The following is a 19,388-nucleotide window of genomic DNA, read 5'->3' on the forward strand; positions in this document are numbered from 1 at the left end:
TCCCCCTAAAATGAAAGTCTGATGCCAAATTGAAATTCCTGCAGGATTTCTGATAGCAATGAGGGAATTGAGAAGCCCACAATTAAGCATATGGGCATTAAGATAATTGTCAGATCTGTTGGCGGACATGATAGAAGACAGATGGGTACGAATCAGTGCTCTCCGCTGCAGCACCCTGGGAGAGGCAATTTGACGTTTTACCTGCCTGAGCTCCTCTGCCGTATTTGTCACTAAATGTGCTGCACAGCATCTTACTGAGCGTTAAGTGTTTTTGCATATACATACAGAGTATGTACCTATAGCAGTACCCAGGCGCCCTCTAGTGAAACGCTATGGGGAACCTTGGCATTATTCTTAAATGCCCACGTCTCTTTCCAGCCTCTCTCCATACGGTCTCTATGAGTTGTTGCTTCTCTCCTTCGTTTCACCCAAAGAGGTCCCTATTAATGCCTCCCCGCCGCTCTTCTGTTACAGGTCGGGGCTCATCGTGAGGATGCTGTTGGCCTCCGCGGCAGCCATCCACTCGTGCCAAATCAGGTCCCAGTCCCACAGCTGCCAGTACAGTCTGCTACGTCTCCCGACTTAAACCAGCCTCAGGATCCATACAGAGGTAAGTAAGGAGCACCCGGACTCTGAGTGATGCATTTTTGTCCCATAACTGAAACCTGTGCCATTGTGTTAGCAGACCTGTGTGCAGTCCTGCAATGTGGTTTTCCGCAGCATCTGTAGACCTTGATGTTGCACTGCCATTGCCACTGGACGAACAATGGTCCTTTAAAGTTGATGCAACAGTTTGTTGGATTTCATTATTAGTTCAAACATACAAGTCCAACGATAGCAACATAATACTAGCTAGATACAACAGCTAACTAGATTATTGCATGGATAGGAGTTGCTTGTTGGTTGGTTTGTTGGTTTCGGTGTAATTGTGCCACGGCTGAAGTTGGTTTTCTGTGCTTTGCGTAGAATAAAGGCAGGCAGTGTGCTAGCCTTCAAATGTTGTGGACGAGAATTCCCCGCATCATGGGAATTGTAGTCCGCAGCACCTGGAAGGCAACACCACATTGGCTATCCCTGACCTAGGGGCTTCTGCATGAGGCAAATATAATAAACAAACAGTTTGGGTTTGTTTGCAGACAGGATATGTAGTTACATGAACGCTCTAATGAGGAGGCCTGTTTACTGGGGAGAATTGGTAGTTCTGTGATACAGAGACCCTAAAGTATTACCACATCTGCAAGCTTTCAAGTAAATTGTCTTCATGGTCCAGGTGTTTACTGTGCTTTGGGAGTGGGGGGTGGGATCCTGTGTCATTGATAAATACCTATGCAGCAGCATTATGCAAGTTAACTGGAGCCAAGGCTGTATCCAGACAATCAACGAGAAAAACTGTAGCTCCATTGTTGAGCACATAGCTTTGCATGAGAAAAGTACCAGGTCCATCTCTGGATAGGGCTGGAAAAGGCCTTTGTCTGAAACTCTGGAGAGCTGGAGCAGACACTGTGAGCTAGAAGGACCTCAGTATAAGGCAGATTCCTAGTAAATGCTGCTCTGTTCCTTCTGACCACATCAGCGAGGCCAAGAGCGGGGTCTTGTCCTCTGGGCAGCCCACAACTTCCATACACACTGCCCAGGCTTGCTCCCCAAGATGTCACTTCGGTGCTGCTAACACAGCGGGTTGACTTCACCCCCGGAGGCACGCTCCATTGTCTCTTGAGACAAGACAGCTGCCAACAACAACAACTATTAGAGGGAACACAATGAACCATTACTGCTCGTTATTTACACATAGATTTCTTACGCCTCAGTTTGGTTGGCCTTGCATGTTTCTGAAGCGCAAACTTGCAATGAATTTGGGATTGATAAAATAAAAATAAAAATGAGTGTATACATCATGAGTAACAATGTTTCCATAATATTGTCATGTCTCGGGGGCGGGTGGACTGTAATATGTATCCAGTCTCCAGTGGAGCCTCCTCCTTCCTGTTTATGCAAAACAGCAAATGTTCATATAACTGATTTAAAGCCCAGGGGTCAGAATATAGTATAAATTCATATAGTGTTTTAAGGAGAATCTATTATACCTGAACATTATAACAGCACATGTTTATCCTCGGACTCATCAGATATTATATTTGGATGAGACCTTAAGTGAGCTCAGTATACAGGTGAAACGGAAAATTCAAATATCATCGAAAAGTGCATTTATTTAAATAATGCAACTTATTATTCTTTTATTATTCTTTTAATTTTTACAAATGCTTTCTTTTGGAAATTCCACAGTAATAAAACAAATAGTTACAATAATACAAAAATAAACATCGCTATTACATTTCATTAATTACATTCCATTTATAATTGACCCTCATAATGACAAGTAATTACAATTACAACAAATAAAGGCTTGACATATCTTGCTTTGCATGTCATGCATCTATCTCATATATGGGCTTCACCTTTTAAGTTGCATTACTGAAATAAATGCACTTTTCGACGATATTCTAATTTTTCCGAGTTTCACCTGTAGGTTTGTAGCAGACGTAAGGGTCAGCAGGGCCAGTGATTGATGGCAGGCAAAGCCCTTATGTCGTGCTCAGCTTCATCGCTGGTAAGATGAAAGCGATTACGTCCCATGTTTGGGCTCCTATTCACCCGAAGCAGGCCAAATAGAAACAGTCTCCTTTCTGGTCCACTCTTGTTATCTCTTTTGCTGGGCCAATTCACCCAGTGATGGGGACTGCAAGGGAGAGCTGCATCCCACCACAGCTAACCACAAGGCCTCATTCTACCACACCATACACCTGGGTGGGGGAGAAGATGGAGAAAGAGGTACTTTATTTACAGAGGCAAACCTAGGGTGTGTGTGTTTTTTCAAGGAAATGTGAGACCCTGAGGTCCCCCACCCCCTACAAATTATTGATTAAAATCACTTGACCATAAGGCTCCACTATCTTAAACTGAGCATTATTCATAGCCCTGGTAGATACTCAGGGGTGCAAGCATTGCTCATTGTTGGATGTACCTCTTTAAAATAGAAAGGGGAAGCCAGATCATCAACCAAGGGACTGGAAAATTTCCCCAATGGGGATTGCAAAAATATTCTAATATATCTGAATACAGTGGTGCCTCGCTTAACGAATGCCCTGCTTAACGAAATTTCCGCTTAACGAAAGGATTTTTCGAGCGGAGGTTGCCTCGCTAGACGAATGCGTTTTACGAAAAATTCGTCTAGCGAGTTGCGGTTTCCCATAGGAATGCATTGAAATCCAATTAATGCGTTCCTATGGGCAAAAAAAATTCAAAGCAAATTCAATGCATTCCTATGGGATTCGCTAGACGAATTTTTCGCTATAAGAAAAGACCCGTGGAACGAATTAATTTTGTCTAGCGAGGCACCACTGTACACGCATTAAAGAAAACAGGATGGGAACATGAATGGGGAACTGAATTTGGAAGACTGAGGAGAAAAATCAGCACATGGAGGGCATTACTCAAGCTAGGTGGCACCTAAATTTGAGGGGGGAATCAGGAGCAGTACAGAGATGAATCGGCAAGTCTGGATTATAAAACATGAGGAGCGGTCAGTTTTAAGGGGCTCCACAAAAAAATTAAAAGATTAGTTAGACATCCATTTGGGGTCCATAGCCAATGAAATGATGAAGGACAGCAACATGGCTTATACAGACCCAAATACGATGGCACTGGCAGAATTTATGGTACATGAATAGGAGATTGGGACCAAAACAGTCTGTTTCTTTCTTGGAGTGGGATACCATCAATCCAGAAGATATTCAATGAAACTCTTAATCTCAGGGTTGTGGGTTTGATCTCCACATTCGGGAAAAGTTTCCTGTATTGCAGGGGATTGGACTTGGTGACTTGCTGGGATTGGACTTGGTGACAATTGTATTGCAGGGGATTGGACTTGGTGACAATTTCCCCCCCCCCCTTCCGTTAATCTATTCCCAGTGTTATGTGGTCTTGTCAATAGCTGGCCTTTCTCCAACCCCCAGCCTCCCCCCCCCCCACAATCTTACAGTAGAGAAGGACTGCTTACAGCCAGATAAATTAAGAATACCTCTTCAGAGAAATTAGATAGTCCTAAATTTATTCTCCTTCAGAAAATGCTGTTGAAATATCTTCTTGTTGTCTCGTAGCCTAGAATCTTTGCTTGCCCTTGATTGTAGATATGTGTGTGCTTGATCACAATTATGGTTTCTAAAGCAGTTAAATCTGGCAATCTGTAGACATTGAAATTGTTAACGCTTCCAAAGGAGATCAAAATAGACCAGAGCCACAAAATCAGAGCTGGGGAACCAGTTTTAACCACTATTTCCTTAAAATCCCCTTTTGTGAAAAGAAACTCTGCAGTTAAGGAAAGACAGTACAGCAATAGCTGCAATTCTGAGGAACATGCATACAAATTCCTTAATACCTTTGCTTAAGTTATATTACCAGGGAATGTATCTTCTTGTTTGTCCCACCTAGGCATGCCAACTGGCCTTCAAGGACAAAGCGTATCTTCAGGGAGCTCTGAAATCAAATCTGATGACGAGGGAGACGAAAACCTTCAGGACGGAAAATCTTCTGAGGACAAGAAGTTAGACGACGACAAGAAGGATATCAAATCAATTACTAGGTCAAGATCTAGGTAACAGTATATAATAGTGTCGCTTCATTTAATTCCTTTATTGGATTTTGATGAAGTGAACAGGACAAGGAGAAACTCTGGAGTTTCTTCCTGTCAGGCAAAAGGTAACAGGAAGCCGATGGCCCTTTTCGGTAGTACTTGGAGTATCTGTTCGGATGCGTGTACACTGGAAGGGCCGGAAGTTTCGTCTAGGCCATGGAATTGGACAAAAGAAACAAAATTTACATTTAGAGAGCGATAGAGATGTGTGTGTGTTGTAAGTAATCAAATTCAGAGATAACTTGCTTGAAAACGGGTATGTCTTAAAACAGATGCCATTTGCATAACATTTTATACCCAGCGGAATACTTGTTTTTCTTCTGCCTTTTTATGTGCATAACTATGAACAGATATATATCTATGTAGTAGCTTCATTGGGATAAACAAAGCCAAGTCTGTTTGTACCATCTGAGACCCTTTGTTGAGCTTTTTGCAAGGCGCTGAGTGGTTTCATCACATCTTGATCCCGAGAATGGCCTGGTCCTTACACAGACCAGCATTTCTCTCTCACAAAGCATCAGTGGCCCCTAACTTGCATGATTTTGCGTGGCTCGCCACCGGCGCTCAATCTGTTCTTCATGTTCCACACAAGAAATCGTTGCAGAGCGTTAGTGAAAACCTGTCCTCCAATTTTATCATCGAGACTTTGTCACTGACATAATCGAGAGGCAGGTGAGCAAGCTGGTCGGCCCTTGTCTTTTGCCCTTGCAAATTTGTGGGAGAATATGGAGTTCGGAGTCAAAAATAAATAGAATGTAGAAACTTATGATTTTAAGAACAAAACAAAAACTTACGCTCAGTGTAAAGGAGAGTTACAGCTGATAGGAAATCTGGACTGCTGGCAGGTGAGAAAGAACGAGATCAAGGTAGAGAAGTCTTCAGTCATTGTCACTGGAGAGGAAGTATGATATTGTATTTCATAAAAAAATAAAGGCTGGAAGCAAAGAGCATGTGGATTACATGCATACCCACATTTAGCCAGCAGACTCTATGCTGCTTCAGCATTTCCCATGAATTCTCTGCCCCTTCCATTCCTTCAGTGGGCCAAGGACTGGAAGAATTGCCTGGCCAGTCATAGCCAATGATACAGGTGTGATGTAACTTGCTTGCTAGTGAAATAGCATTGACAGGCTAACTGCTTGGGGTTGTGGATAACATCTATAACCAGGAGAACTAGCTAATCTCCTACAGAAGCAACTTTTTTGATTTATTAAATTTACACACTCCCTTCATCCAAAGATCTCAGGGCAGTTCACAAGATAAAAACACAGGATAAGAAGCACAAAATAAAATACCAGTAGTTAAAACCCCTCTCCAACAAACACATTTAAAAGGCCATAGAATATCAACCAGCTCAAGGCCTGGCTGAAAAGGAACGTTTTTTTCCTGTCACCTAAAGATGTATAATGAAGGTGCCAGACGAACCTCCCTGGGGAGGGAATTCCACAGATGCTGCAGAAAAGGCCCATTCTCATGTTGCCACCCTCCAGGCTTCTCATGGAAGAGACACGAAGGAGGGTCTTAGGCAACATTGGGCCCTTGCCACACACCAACCTGCAACATTGGGCCCTTGCCACACACCAACCTGCCAAGGCCCCTCACTCACTCTACCCATGCCCACCATGGGGTGGGTGTGGTTCAGTGCTTATGTGGCTAAACAACACAGGTCAATTGCTCCAGGGGTGAGGATAATAATAATAATAATAATAATAATAATAATAATAATAATAATAATAAATTTTTATTTATACCCCGCCCTCCCCAGTCAAAAACCGGGCTCAGGGCATCACAGAAGAAAATGCCCCCCCTTCCAGGGCTTTTGAAAATCACCTCTTTTTTCATCTTCATAGACCACCCTTAAAACTATTTTAATAATCCTCATGGAGAAATATACAGCTGCACTCTTTTAATAAAGCAATATTGCTCATGCAGCATATATTGTGCAGAGCAGAAAATTCACCCCCATATATGAAACAGTCTCCCCTGTGAGTGCCATTTCTGGTTGCCACCAGAATGAGAAATGTGGCAGAGGAAGAAGGGGAGAACCGTTCAGTTATCACCACCACCCTCTTGACAACAACTGCTGCGACTGCAATTTATATTCCTCAGTATAGATTATTGAATGAAACTCCATAATGCAGCCGTCCTAGCCAAGTACAGAGTTAACTCGGCATCTGTCTTCCTCAGAGTGGCACCTTATTTAAATCACAAAAGCATTTCTTTGAGGGGTGTCAAGACAGGTTCCTGACTTTTTTCATTGTAGGCAACACAGGTCAGCTGCAGACTAGATCAACTTTTCAGCAATAACCCATAATAAAGCTACACAGAAAATAAGCCTTAAAGGATCAAAATGTGTTGAGCACAGAAAGCCCAGCCGAAAGCATAAACTATAACAAAAGACAAAGGGTTATCTTAATTTTGGTTTAACACGGCATAATCTACATATTGCTTTCTTGAATGTAGCTGATGTCACAATGCAGGTTTTTTTAAAAAATGCAGATGTATGTTTCTTATCTTTTTGCCCTCACTGAGCGTGGGAATTTACCCTGGACAAGCCACTTTGGCCAATATTCAGCTACTGTGTTTTGTCAGTGGAAGGATTTCTGCTTCCACAATGGACTCCCATCCCCTGCTGTGGGGGAATCCCTAGAACAGGTTTGGGGAATTATGCACAAGCACAAATCCTTGCACTGGTGGGAAATTCACTCGGCGCTGCTTTGGGTGCAACCCACAGAAATTAATTTCATTACAGTGGGGCTTTTGGCTTGTGCAAGAGAAACTCTCAGCGAACTTACATGCAATCCAAGAAACTTGATTCCCACATCTTTAAAAGAAGCATTTGTATGTGTGGACTCTGGAGTTTAAACAAAAAGTGTGATATATTTATTTAGCTTTATGTAAAAGTATTTTTAATCCTATTAATGTTTCCAAAATCTCTATGCTGTGCAGAGTCTAAAAACCAAACCAGTGTACTATTAAAGCATTAACCTGCCGTGTCGCTTTTAGCCTTCTGCATTACCATCACAGGTGAAGTTGCAATTTTACAGGCTAAACAATGTACTCCAAAACTGCTGCATTCCTGCATCCCCTTCCAGCAAAGATCATTCTGTGACATGAGCATAGTGTGAACTCTTGTAGAACACCTGCATTTTCTACACCATTAGGAAGTACTGTGTTCTGTTTGCCTCCCAGCAATAACGATGATGAAGATCTTACACCGGAGCAAAAGGCGGAGCGTGAGAAAGAAAGGAGAATGGCCAACAACGCCCGTGAGCGCCTCCGCGTCCGAGACATCAACGAGGCTTTCAAGGAGCTGGGCCGGATGGTGCAGCTTCACCTGAAGAGCGATAAGCCCCAGACCAAACTTCTGATCCTGCATCAAGCTGTAGCTGTGATCCTCAGCTTAGAGCAGCAAGTCAGAGGTCAGTTAGATGCCTGTCCAACATGTCCCTGTTTTCATTGACAGAAGTTTTAATTGAAACCACTGCTAAAAAGCAGCTTTATCCCCCTGTTTTAGCAGCAGTTTCAATGCAATCCACTTCATGCTATAATAATAATAATAATAATAGTATTTTTTCTTATTTATATGCTGCCCATCTGACTGGGTTGCCCCAGCCACTCTGGGTGGCTCCCAACAGAATATTTAAAACACAGCAAAACATCAAACATTAAAAACTTCTAAAAGTCAGATACTTGCTTATTTCCTTGACAACTAATGGGGAGTGCATTCCTCAGGGTGGGCACCACCACCAAGAAGGCCCTCTGCCTGGTTCCCTGTAACCTCACTTCTCGCTGCGAGGGAACCGCCAGAAGGCCCTCGGAGCTGGACCTCAGTGTCTGGGCACAATGATGGGGGTGGAGATGCTTCTTCAGGTATACTGGGCCAAGGCCGTTTAGGACTTTAAAGGTCAGCACCAACACTTTGAATCGTGCTTGAAAATGTACTGGGAGCTTTTGGAACAAGGCATATTACTATCAGCTGATGGGCAATTTGAGCGCTCCTTGCTCCATCATAGGAACAATCCAGACCTCACTTTAAGCTCCTGATTTTTCCTTTGTAGACACATGGTTACTTTCCCCATACCTGACATCACACTTTATGTCAGATGTGGGGCAAGCAGGTGTGGATTGTGAGGAATGGCTTCACAGGCTAAATTGGGGCCCCTTCTTGGGGTGCACTTGACCTGTGGGGCTGGAGTTGCCACACCTGTGTCCTCAGGGATCTCGTACTGAACGTGCAGGTAATTCTGTGTCCTAAATGCTTACATGCTCAGGTTATCAAGCATTTTGGACAGAGCAGGAAAAGGCAGGCTTTAAATATAAAATAACCACAGATTCAAAATTCAGAGCTATAGAAATGCTTGCCCTTTGTTATTCTAATGGAGATTCATGAGACACTGAGAATGAAGAGGTGGGGAAGGCATTGCTGTGGGATTGTGAAGTAAGCTGGTACCATGTTCAAATGCTAACATGCTTAATGCCCGTTTGCTTTGGTTCTGCAGAAAGAAATCTGAATCCTAAAGCAGCATGTCTGAAAAGAAGGGAAGAAGAGAAAGTATCTTCAGAACCCCCTCCTCTCTCTTTGGCAGGACCCCACCCTGGGATGGGAGACACATCTAATCATATGGGACAGATGTAAAAAACAAAAAAAGGCAAGTTGGTTTATTGCAGCCTACCCTCAACTAGCTCAGTACCAGGATAGCTGAAAGGCTTACCTTCTTCCAGACAGGCAGACAGGTGACTGCGATCTGCTGGGGAGCCCCTGCCAGTCATCCCGCGGCGTACATCTGCCTGTAGTGTAAAGAAGGGCCTTATCAGTAGTTGCACCTGCCCTGTAGAATGACATGGTTGAGATTAGGCAGGTGCCGGTTTTGGACGGCTTCCATCGGATGTTAGAAACACAGCCAAGCATGTTCCCAAACATTGACTCAGTTCCTGCCGCTGGCCCTGAGATAGATAGATAGATAGATAGATAGATAGATAGATAGATAGATAGATAGATAGATATTCCTGTTTGTTAGTTCTTCACACACACTAAATCTCTCTCCCTCTCTGCAACTCGGTAGGTATTTAATGCCACCTGAGCTGCGCCATTGTACATTGTTCTAGGGAACACCCCTAGAATAAAAACGCAATACGCACATTTCAGGATTTTGACGGGTGGCAGCTTCTAGCAATATGCAACGGGCAAATAGAATAGCATAAATGACTTCCTTCAGTGCTGATACCTTATCTGACAGAGTTAAAGGGGCTTTCCTCCTTATGTGTCATCATTTCTAGGTGAGCTCCCCAGGCTCAGGACTGTTGGTTAGTCTTTAATCTACTCATGGCCTGCCACGGACGGGCCTCACATTACTGTGGCCTGGTGGCAGCAACCCCCACACCTTCTGCAGCTTTTATGTGGGTGAGCCAGGCAAGCCCAAACTGGAGGCCCTGTTCTTGCCCCCGATCCCCTCTAGCCTTGCATCCCTGAAGAGGGCAGGCCTGAGGAAGTCTCCCTTCTTCTTAAAAGATGGCACCAGGTGCTTAATGTTTGTTTAACACCCCTTAAACCAACACTGCACCTGTCGACTTGTCCTGTGCTGACAACCGCCCTATAGGCAGCAGCCTCGGCATCAGGTGAATGTGGGTTAGGTAGAAAAGCAGTCACATAATCAGCTAAAGATAGCAAGGTAAAGAAAATTCTACCCAGGTCATCAGCCAGTCAGCCCCAGCCTTCATGCTGGATGTACAGGCAGGTGCCAAGCTAAAGGGTGAAAGCAGAGCCACCAGGAAAGGAGGTGCTCTCTGAGCTGTGCTGCTCGCCCTCCGCAGCTGGCCCCCTTTTCTTGCATCGGAGTTACTGGGATGGGGGCAGATTTTTCTTGGATCTCGGAGAGCCAGGCCACCATCATTCGAGTGCACCATTTTTCCATATCTCTAAAGTGGTAATAATAAAAAAACTACATCCCAATAACATGGTAAGGATTATTGAGAAATGGCTTGTAAAGCATGTTAAAATGCAGTAAAAAAATAAAATAATGTATATTGTATGGAAAATTAAGAATAAGAGCAAGAATTGACCTAAATATTTTTCACTTCTTTTGCAGGTCCAAGTTGCCACATTTTCTTTACGTAAACCAGAGACCACTTCCTTAACAGCTGTATTATCTTAAACCCACATAAACACTTAACCCCCTTTTTTGTAATATAATAAGACAAGTCTGAGTAGTTACGAATCGCAGACGCAAGAGATTTCAGCATTCCCGATTTCGAAACAAACACAAAAAGAAAAGTGCAACTTGAGGGACGTCTTTTTTTCAACATATCATTCAGAATGTTTCAAGCAGTATGTTAGGAGCTGTAAATGCACAGCCAAGAGACTGAATTGGCAATCTTCTCCACACTGTGGGACAATGCATTTGTGCCTAAACTTCTTTTGGAAAAAAATATATAATTAATTTGTAAGTCTGAAAAAAAATATTTAATTTAAAAATTGTAAACTTGCAATAATGAAAAGTGTACTTCTGAAGAAAAAAAAATGAACGTTTTCATTGGTGTACTAGTCAGCTCTAGTGTTTATACTTACTGGATATTAAAAAGGGAAGCTTTTGCTACCCACATACTTACAAAACCAGCAAACAACCTAATGAAAACTGAAGTGATGACATTAGCCATTCCTTAGGGTAGGAGGAACAGATGGATCTTATAGACCTATGACACACACACACACACACACACACACACACACACACACATAAATATATATATATATAAATATATATTAAAATTAGTGAATATGGTAAGCTTTTGTTCATTTGTTTCAAACTTTTTTGCTCCTGTAAAAAAAAAAGTACTGATTAACTTTTTTAAAAAAAGATTTTACTGTAAATAATGATTTTTGATTTTTTTTTTGTCTTTTTTCTCTCCCACTCCCCCGTTTGGGTCCCCCCCTCTTTTGTTGTAGCCTGTAGCGCCAACTCTGTTGCTGGAGGGGGCAGTTCAGGACGAAACGCTGGCCCTGATGTTACCTATCGTTCATAAAATAAGTAGAGAGTTGTTCTTTCAGTCTTTTTGGGGAGAATACAGGACTTGGCAAGTCGCATCATGTGCGGCTGAACTTCAAGGCAGCATTTGCGGACGCTTGGTCCAAACAGTTGTGGGCTGATTTCATTTTCGGTTTTTGTCCGAATTGTAGATGTTGCGCTCTCTCTCTCTCTCTCATTAGACACTATTTCTGGAATTTTCAGAGGTACAAGGTTAGAATGCTACAATGTTACCACTGTGCCTTCCAAAGTTTATATCATCGAAAACATAACATAAATCAAAGGTGGCTGTGATTTCAACGAACCAGTAGAAGTGTTAACCTAATGTGTGTAGCCTGAATACAATTTTGCAGCGAGGCATTTCAGAATATATGGTCAGATTTTTGGGGGGAGGGGAGGGGATTACAAAGGGTGGGGGGCTTGCTAGTTGTATGAAAGATTTTTGGTGTGTTTTTTTAGGGGGGAAAACACACACCCTTTTTTAAAAAAAGGAAAAGAAGGGGATTAATGAAAGGTAGACCATTTACTGCCTCCTCCTTCATTTATGAAAATAATGCCAATATCCACTTGTAATGCAGCATTTAGAACAAGCCTTACCCGTTCTAAAGCATCAAGTTGCACTTTGTTGAGGAGGGGGAAGTAGAGCAGTATTTCTCTGGCCAGTATGAACCAAGTTTTTACTTAACATATAAATATATATATATATATATAATTGCAGCATAGATCAAACCTATGGCACAGCAACTGATCCAACAACTAGTTTTGGGCACAGCAGAAACTAGTATCCATAGCGATTCTTCTAAAGATTGACTTTGGTATACGGTATAGAACAATTAACAAACAGTGCTCCCAAATTGTCTTCGTCAGCATCCTTTTGTCTCCTGTACCAGCTTCTGGGTTTTTTTAATAGCCACACAAACTTGGCATGTATTTTTTAAATGAAATCTCCCCGTTCAAGTAGATTTTCCACCTATCAGCACTGAGTAAACGCCATAAGTCCATTGAAAACGGTCTAGACGTTCCATCTGTTCTCCTGTTTTGCCAGTTACATAGTAATGGGGGGGGGAATACATTTGTAAATTTTATGCAACAAAATGGCAAACGTATCATTATTTTGAAATTGTGTATGTAAAAGTTATATTTTTACATGTAGACTCTTGTTATTATGTGTTTTAATACATTGTATCAGTTTTTTGTGTTTTTTTAAAAAAAACTGTGTTTGAAACAAAATCTCATGGAGTAGTGAGATACGAGAATCTGAATTTTATGTTTCTGAAAAACATAAAGAACAAATATGATAGTTTACCATGTGAACCACCTTCTACATATCCATAAACATTTTGATTAGCTGTGTGTGTGTGTGTGTGTGTGTGTTGAAAATTGTAAATATGTTCAGTAGCAGTAAAACTTTAAATGCTTTTATTTGTCAGTAAGTTTCTCAAATGTGGAGGTGGATTGAAACAATCTTAACAGAGCAAAGACCATATTAGTTTAGATCAGAACATTTCAGTACAAATGCCATACTTTTAATAGCATTTATGCAGGTGAATGGGTAATCCTAATTCTTTTAAGTACTAGTATTCTGGACAGACTGAAGTATTATTTTAAAGGATATTAAAATTGCTTGGCATTAAAAGTTGTTTTTTTTCAAATATGAAAATGAACAGTTTGAGGGGTTTTTTTTGTTATAAACCATCTCCATTGACAGTTTTTCCATTTACTTACTTCAATAGCATCTATAAGACCACTGAGTGTTGCCCACCTAAATTAAAAGATAACTACAGTCTGAAATGGGGCTATCAAGGGGCAGGATGGGAGAATGAATATAAAAACCTTTTCTCCATTTAATTAAGCCTTCCAAACAGAATACCAGTAAATTACCATGATAATTATTATTATTATTAATAATAATAATATCACCTAGCAGTTATGTCACACGTTAAACAGGCAGAGTCAAGATCACTTTATTCTGTCAAAATCACAACCCGAGTGATAGGAGGATGTTATTATTTTATTTTATTTTAAATCACCTTTCTTTCAATGTGCACTTATGCACAGAGCATGCTTCTAAACTGTTGGTGATCTACATAGAACCAGGAAAAAGGTTGGTGATGTATCAAATGGTAATCTTATCCGTATGGTTTCCTGTTCCATAAAATGAAATTTAAACTTGAAAATTATTCAGCCACACTGTCCTTTGTGTCACACACCCAAACCCCCCATTTGGGTTTTCTTAATTTTTTTGCTGCGTGCATGCATTAATTTAGAGTCTGGCTGTAAGATACAAGACACCACAAATCGCTGAGGCCTTTCCCCCTGCTCCTGTCTTTTCAAACAGGTGTCCTCAGAGGAAGTCATCACTTGATAGTCAATCTGTTGGTGGCTTGGCTTTTAACACTCAAGGAGGGCCATGTTTTGTACGGTAACAAACAGTACTCAAAAGCCCATCAGATATTTTAGTGGGTGATCCACCTCCACATTCAAGTAATTTATGAATATGCTGGTTAGGGAAATCTGTTCATCTAGAACTTCTTTTTCTTTTCTCCTTTTTCACATTTGTCTTTCATGTAGCTGCAAGGAACACTACTAATGTGTATACCTACAACTTGTCAGTTCAACCAGTGATGCAACTTGTACCGATGCAGTCTTCCGATTTGTTTCGTTTGTTAATTTCCTTTGGCGGGTGGGTGGGAGTGGGGTGGGCGTGGGTGGAACGGGGTGGAATTTGCAAATTTCATCTTTCTATTCTGATAGGCACGCTTCAATCTGTGCCGGGAGGGGAAGGGGAGAGCGAACAATACAGTACATTGCCAGGAATGAATTGAATTCATCAGGGGAGATGAAAAAGCACAAATGAATTAAACTTGGCCCACTGACTCACTTGAAGTGGGGTAGGGCGGAGGGATCTTAAAGATGGAATAAGATGAATTCCAGCACAATGGGGCACCAAGACCTTTTCAGCTTGTTTTGTTTTGTTTTTCTTTCCCCCCCAAAAAACAACATATTCTTTCTCTTGGGACTTGAAATTGACTCACCTTTGTGCAGTGCTGGTTTGAGCATACTCATTTCAAGTATTATAGACTTATGTAATGGTGAAAATATATGACCTGTGGCCTTTTTCATTCTTGTTACTTGTGATGCAACTAAGTGAAGATAAGAGAAAAAAAAGCAGAGATTTACCATGTATCAGTGCCTGGCTTTTTGTTACAAAGCTTCGTTTGTCTAGTGACCTTTTTGCTATAAAATAGAACTGTAGTACACCCTAGTAGGATAAAAGAAAAACCCTAAATTTAAAAAATAAAAAATATATTTGGCTTATTTTTCACAGGAGCAATCCTTTTATACCATGAATATTGCAAGGGGCGGGGGGAATCGTCAGATTCTGAATATTTCTTCTTTATAGATTTTTTGAATCATTCTGAGTAAAAGTTTGTTACTTTATTTTACTATTTAAAAGATGTTATTTTACCATGTGTTACTAAGATGAAATTGTATGGTAGCTTCTTCTTTTTTCTTTTTTTAGTTGTAGGTCGCAGAGGGGGGGTGATTTTTTTTTTTTTTTGCGACCGAACCTGTAGTAGCTGCAACAGTTCAAAAAGGAAGGGGGGGAGGGAGGTGAAAATTACAAAAGGGACAAAAAAGGGGGAAAAAAAGTTAATACAGTTACACTTTGTTTTCAACGTGTGGCTGAGTGCCTCAATTTCCCCCCCCCCCATGTTTTTGGTGTACTTTCTGATTTGTAGAAGTGTCCAAACAGGTTGTGTGCTGGAGTTCCTTCGAGAAGAGAGAGAAAAAAAGCAAACAAACACAGCTTGCTGTAGGCCATTACCTGTTTCCCATCTGTAGTTATCCGATGCCGTCATGTACATGACCGTTCTGTAGCAATAAATGTGCCATTTTTATAAACTGCTTCTGACACTTTCGTTTCATTTCATTTTGCATTGTCCCATTTCTGTAGGTGTCACAGGAAGCGCTGCTTTTGGCTGACCTGGTTAGGTGGCGTTTTTCATCCCAGACACAACCCTCAAAATGCAAATGGGGTTTAAAGGTTCCCTTGGTGTGTTCGGAACTGCCACATTCCAGATGATGTGTAAAACTGAAGCTCTGGTCATCTGAGTTTCTTCTCAGAACACAAAGAGTTCTTCTAGAGGCCTCTCCATGCTCTTCATGTGCTGACTTGGGTAGCTGATAAAAGAATCTGTTTTCTGGACATAACTATAGCAGAAGCACATGTACTTCACGTCTTGGCCTAAACCTTTCTGTAATATGGCTATGCATTGTAATATAGTTGTTTTAAAAAGGGGGGTGGGGGGAGAACGCTCATGGTTGGCTTGAATCCCAATTGGTGGAGAAAGTTGTTTGTAAGTTTTAACTCCTTTGTAAAGTTCTTTCATATCTTTTGGAATGGAAGGTGCTATATAAAATGTAAAATCGCTTTCATGATCATCGGTATATAGCTACTCTGTAAATATAGCACCTGTATTTCACTTGAAAAACAACAACTGTTATGTACATAATGAGAGGATATAATGCACCTTTGGACAATGGGGGAAATGTCGAGAAGGTGCTGACATGTATGCAAAAAAATAAAATAAACTGAACTACGTGGTGAACTAGCCCTCGAGAGGGGGGAGAGGAAGATACCATCTATTCAATTCAAAGCTAAGGACTAGAAGAGAAGTCAATGGCCATAGTGCCTCTCTTGATCCAGATCTTCATGTAGCTTTCATGTATTGATGAGATTATTTCCATGTCTCCAGGCAGAAGCATTTCTTCCCTCCGACTGCAGTTTGAGCTGTACTTAAAAAGCCAAAAGGGATGGTCACCTTTATTTTTACCTTCCCCCCCCTCCCAAGAAACGTGTGTTGAAGTTGTACATTATAAATGCTAACGTTGTATTTAACATCTTGTTAACGGGTGGGAAAGAACGTAATAAATTCTGGTTGGCCCTGTTGCATTTTATCAGTCCAGAAGGTTTTCTCAATCTCTTCGTATCACAAAAAAGAGAGGACTGTTAAAACAAAATCCAGAAGCCCATTTTACATACGGTACACTATTAGCAGATGTGCTTGTCAGACGGATCCTTCTTGGGGAAAGTGGAAATCTGGTCCTATGCGAATAATACTAAGTTGCTGCTTACACTGATGCCTATGTTCCCCCTCCACTGTCTGAGACGCTCATGCTTCTGAATGCTGGAAACCTCAAGAAGGGAAAGTGCTGTTGCTTCTGGACTTCCCACAGACATCTGGTTGGACATTGTGAGAACAGGATGCTGGACTGGGTTGGCCACTGGTCTCTTTATGTTCTTATGAAAGTCACCCTCTGAATATGGGGACATTGTGGCTTCAATTCATCTCATGGGGCTCTTTCAGACAGAAGAAGGTTTAGTATAGAATTGCCACAGTTTCTTTACTCTTTTACAGATGGTCCCCATGATAACATTAGGAAATCAAACGACTCCTTTCTTTTTTTCTTTTGCTCTTCCACCTTTTCCGAGACCGGAGAAAGTCCAGCTTTTCTAAGAAAGAAGGAAGGAGTGCAGAATCTCTTAGAGTTATTCAAACAGATTTATAAACCACTTATTCAAAGAGCTAAGTGGTGCACATCATGATGTAGATAAAGCAGGCGAAATCCACAAAACCATTAGGGAACAAACATGCACGAAATTATCCTCAAAACATTGCAATCAGTAAAAATCAGAATATAGGTGTTCTGATGGGTAGGCTTGCTGAAAAAAGCTCCCAGCGGGCATCTGGAGCAAGATATTGAGGGCACCTAGCTAATGTAGGGAGTTCTGAAGAAGAGGACTAGATGAACCTGTTACTACTCTTCCATCTTCTATAAGAGGTGGGGCTTAAGCATGGGCAGTGACAGTTTGGCGGTTAAGCCATTTCACCTTGATAAGACCCCCCTGAGGAAAGGGGGAAAGCAATACCAAGTGAGAACATCAGTGGCTCAGTCCTTAAGCAGTGGAGGTAAACAACAGATTAGAGTGGTTGGATGAATCATAGAATCATAGAGTTGGATGAAATTGGTTGTCCGCTGACTGTTCCTCCCCTGGTTTCATTATGGAGTACAACTAAATTTGCCTGACTCTAAAGCTGTCAAAGAGGAGATGCAACCACCTTTTCCCAAACTGACCCAGAGCTCTATCTCTCCCCCTGCCATTATTAACTTCCTTCCACATCGGAGCAGGAAATGTCCAGGGTCAGCTCACTCAGTTGGCTGTAGCATGGGCAACAACAGCCTTCGGGTAGCAGTGTCACTGCCTGCTTGCCAACAGGGAATGACAAGGTCAGGGCTTCATGGACACACTGGAGAAGTCAGTCCTGTGCTCCTTACAGTGTGCACACACAGCCACAGCCTCGCCCCCCCCCCAAAAAAAAACAAGTAGCAGTGATGTTGCTGTCGGGAGGCTATTGCAGCTTCACTCCCATCAAGGTGACGAAAACCCAACCACTTCCCAGATAGTCAACGGCTGGGGTTATTGGTGTTGCTGCCTTCCCTTCAATGCCATTGGGGATTTCGCAGGAAGTAGAAGGAGCTGCCTTCTACTGAGTCAGCGTTAATCCACCTCACTCAGTATTGTCGACACTGGCTGACAGCAGATCTCCAGAGTTTCAGGTAGGGAGTCTTTACCAGCCCTACCTAGAGATTGTGGGAATTGAACCTGTCCCTCCTGTATGCAAAGCAGATACTCCACCAGTGAGTTACAGCCCCTTCCCTTTGGTCCTGTGGGGACTATTTCAACCCTTTGTAGAGCACCAGTGGTCCTGCGGACCTGTGGGGGTGTCAGGTTCATAGGTGCCAACTCCCAGATTGAAAAATCCGGGATTGGCAGCGGCGCGGCACCGGAAGTCGCGGTGCAGCCATTTTGGAACTGGGCAGAGCGGCACCGGAAGTTGCTTCTACGCATGCTCTGCCCATTTCCAAAATTGTCGCAGTGCCGGAAGTCACGCTGTGGCCATTTTGGAACTGAGCAGAGCAGCACCAGAAGTCGCTTCTCCGCATACTCTGCCCAGTTCGAAAATGGCTGCAGCGCCAGAAATTGCTTCTGCGCATATCCAGAGACTCCAGACATGCGCAGAAGGAGCTTCCCTGGGCCGGTAAGAATCCTGGGGATTTACGGTGGGTTTTCAAATCTGGGCTGCCAACGGGAAATGGCTGGAAAAACAGGGGTTTCCCGGGGAATACGGGAGACTTGGCAGCTATGGTCAGGTTTTCTTTCCCCAAAATACAAAGCAGACCCAAGTCATCTTTTCATCCTGCTGCAACGCTGGTTCATTTCTGTGCCCCTATGAGCTGTGTGTTGCATCTGCTGTCTCTAGAGTAGTGTGCATTTGTGTAAGAGAGAGGGAGGGAAAGAGAAGAGGGTGCACGGCCCAGATGAAGGTGGCAAAAGCCTATTTGTCATTCAGGGCTTTGTAAGGACCTTGAACCTCACTCGGTAGTAAATGGGCAGCCAGTGGAAATGTTTTATCCCTGGTGCCGCAAGTCAGCCATGTGCCCCCAATCAGCAGTCCGCCACCAGTGTTCTACACCAGCTGGGGCTTCTGAACCAGGCCCAAGGGGAGCCCCACATGGAGCACATTGCAGTAATCTAGCCTCAAGGGTACCAACATGTGAACTACAGTGGCCAGGCTATCCTTGTCCAGGAACAGCCATAGCTGCCA

At 42.5% G+C, this 19,388-nt stretch overlaps 1 protein-coding gene across 18 annotated transcripts in view; it reads left to right on the forward strand.

Annotated features, from left to right (window-relative positions):
* Positions 1-16,672, forward strand: part of TCF4 (transcription factor 4) — a 364,743-nt gene extending 348,071 nt beyond the window's left edge. For 12 of the 18 annotated variants that reach the window (XM_035100876.2, XM_035100880.2, XM_035100877.2 and 9 more), the window contains 5 exons: positions 475-610; positions 4,489-4,651; positions 7,883-8,112; positions 9,193-9,342; positions 10,780-16,672. In XM_035100876.2, the coding sequence (XP_034956767.1) occupies positions 475-610; positions 4,489-4,651; positions 7,883-8,112; positions 9,193-9,329 (666 nt within the window). In that variant the 3' untranslated portion in view covers positions 9,330-9,342; positions 10,780-16,672. Of the gene's footprint in view, positions 1-474; positions 611-4,488; positions 4,656-7,882; positions 8,113-9,192; positions 9,343-10,779 lie in introns of those variants that run through there. The other 6 variants (XM_060280355.1, XM_035100875.2, XM_035100884.2 and 3 more) reach the window with 2 other exon arrangements.
* The last annotated feature ends 2,716 nt before the right edge of the window (positions 16,673-19,388 follow it).

Source organism: Zootoca vivipara, chromosome 11 (assembly GCF_963506605.1).
Source record: "Zootoca vivipara chromosome 11, rZooViv1.1, whole genome shotgun sequence".
Taxonomy (NCBI): Eukaryota; Metazoa; Chordata; class Lepidosauria; order Squamata; family Lacertidae; genus Zootoca; species Zootoca vivipara.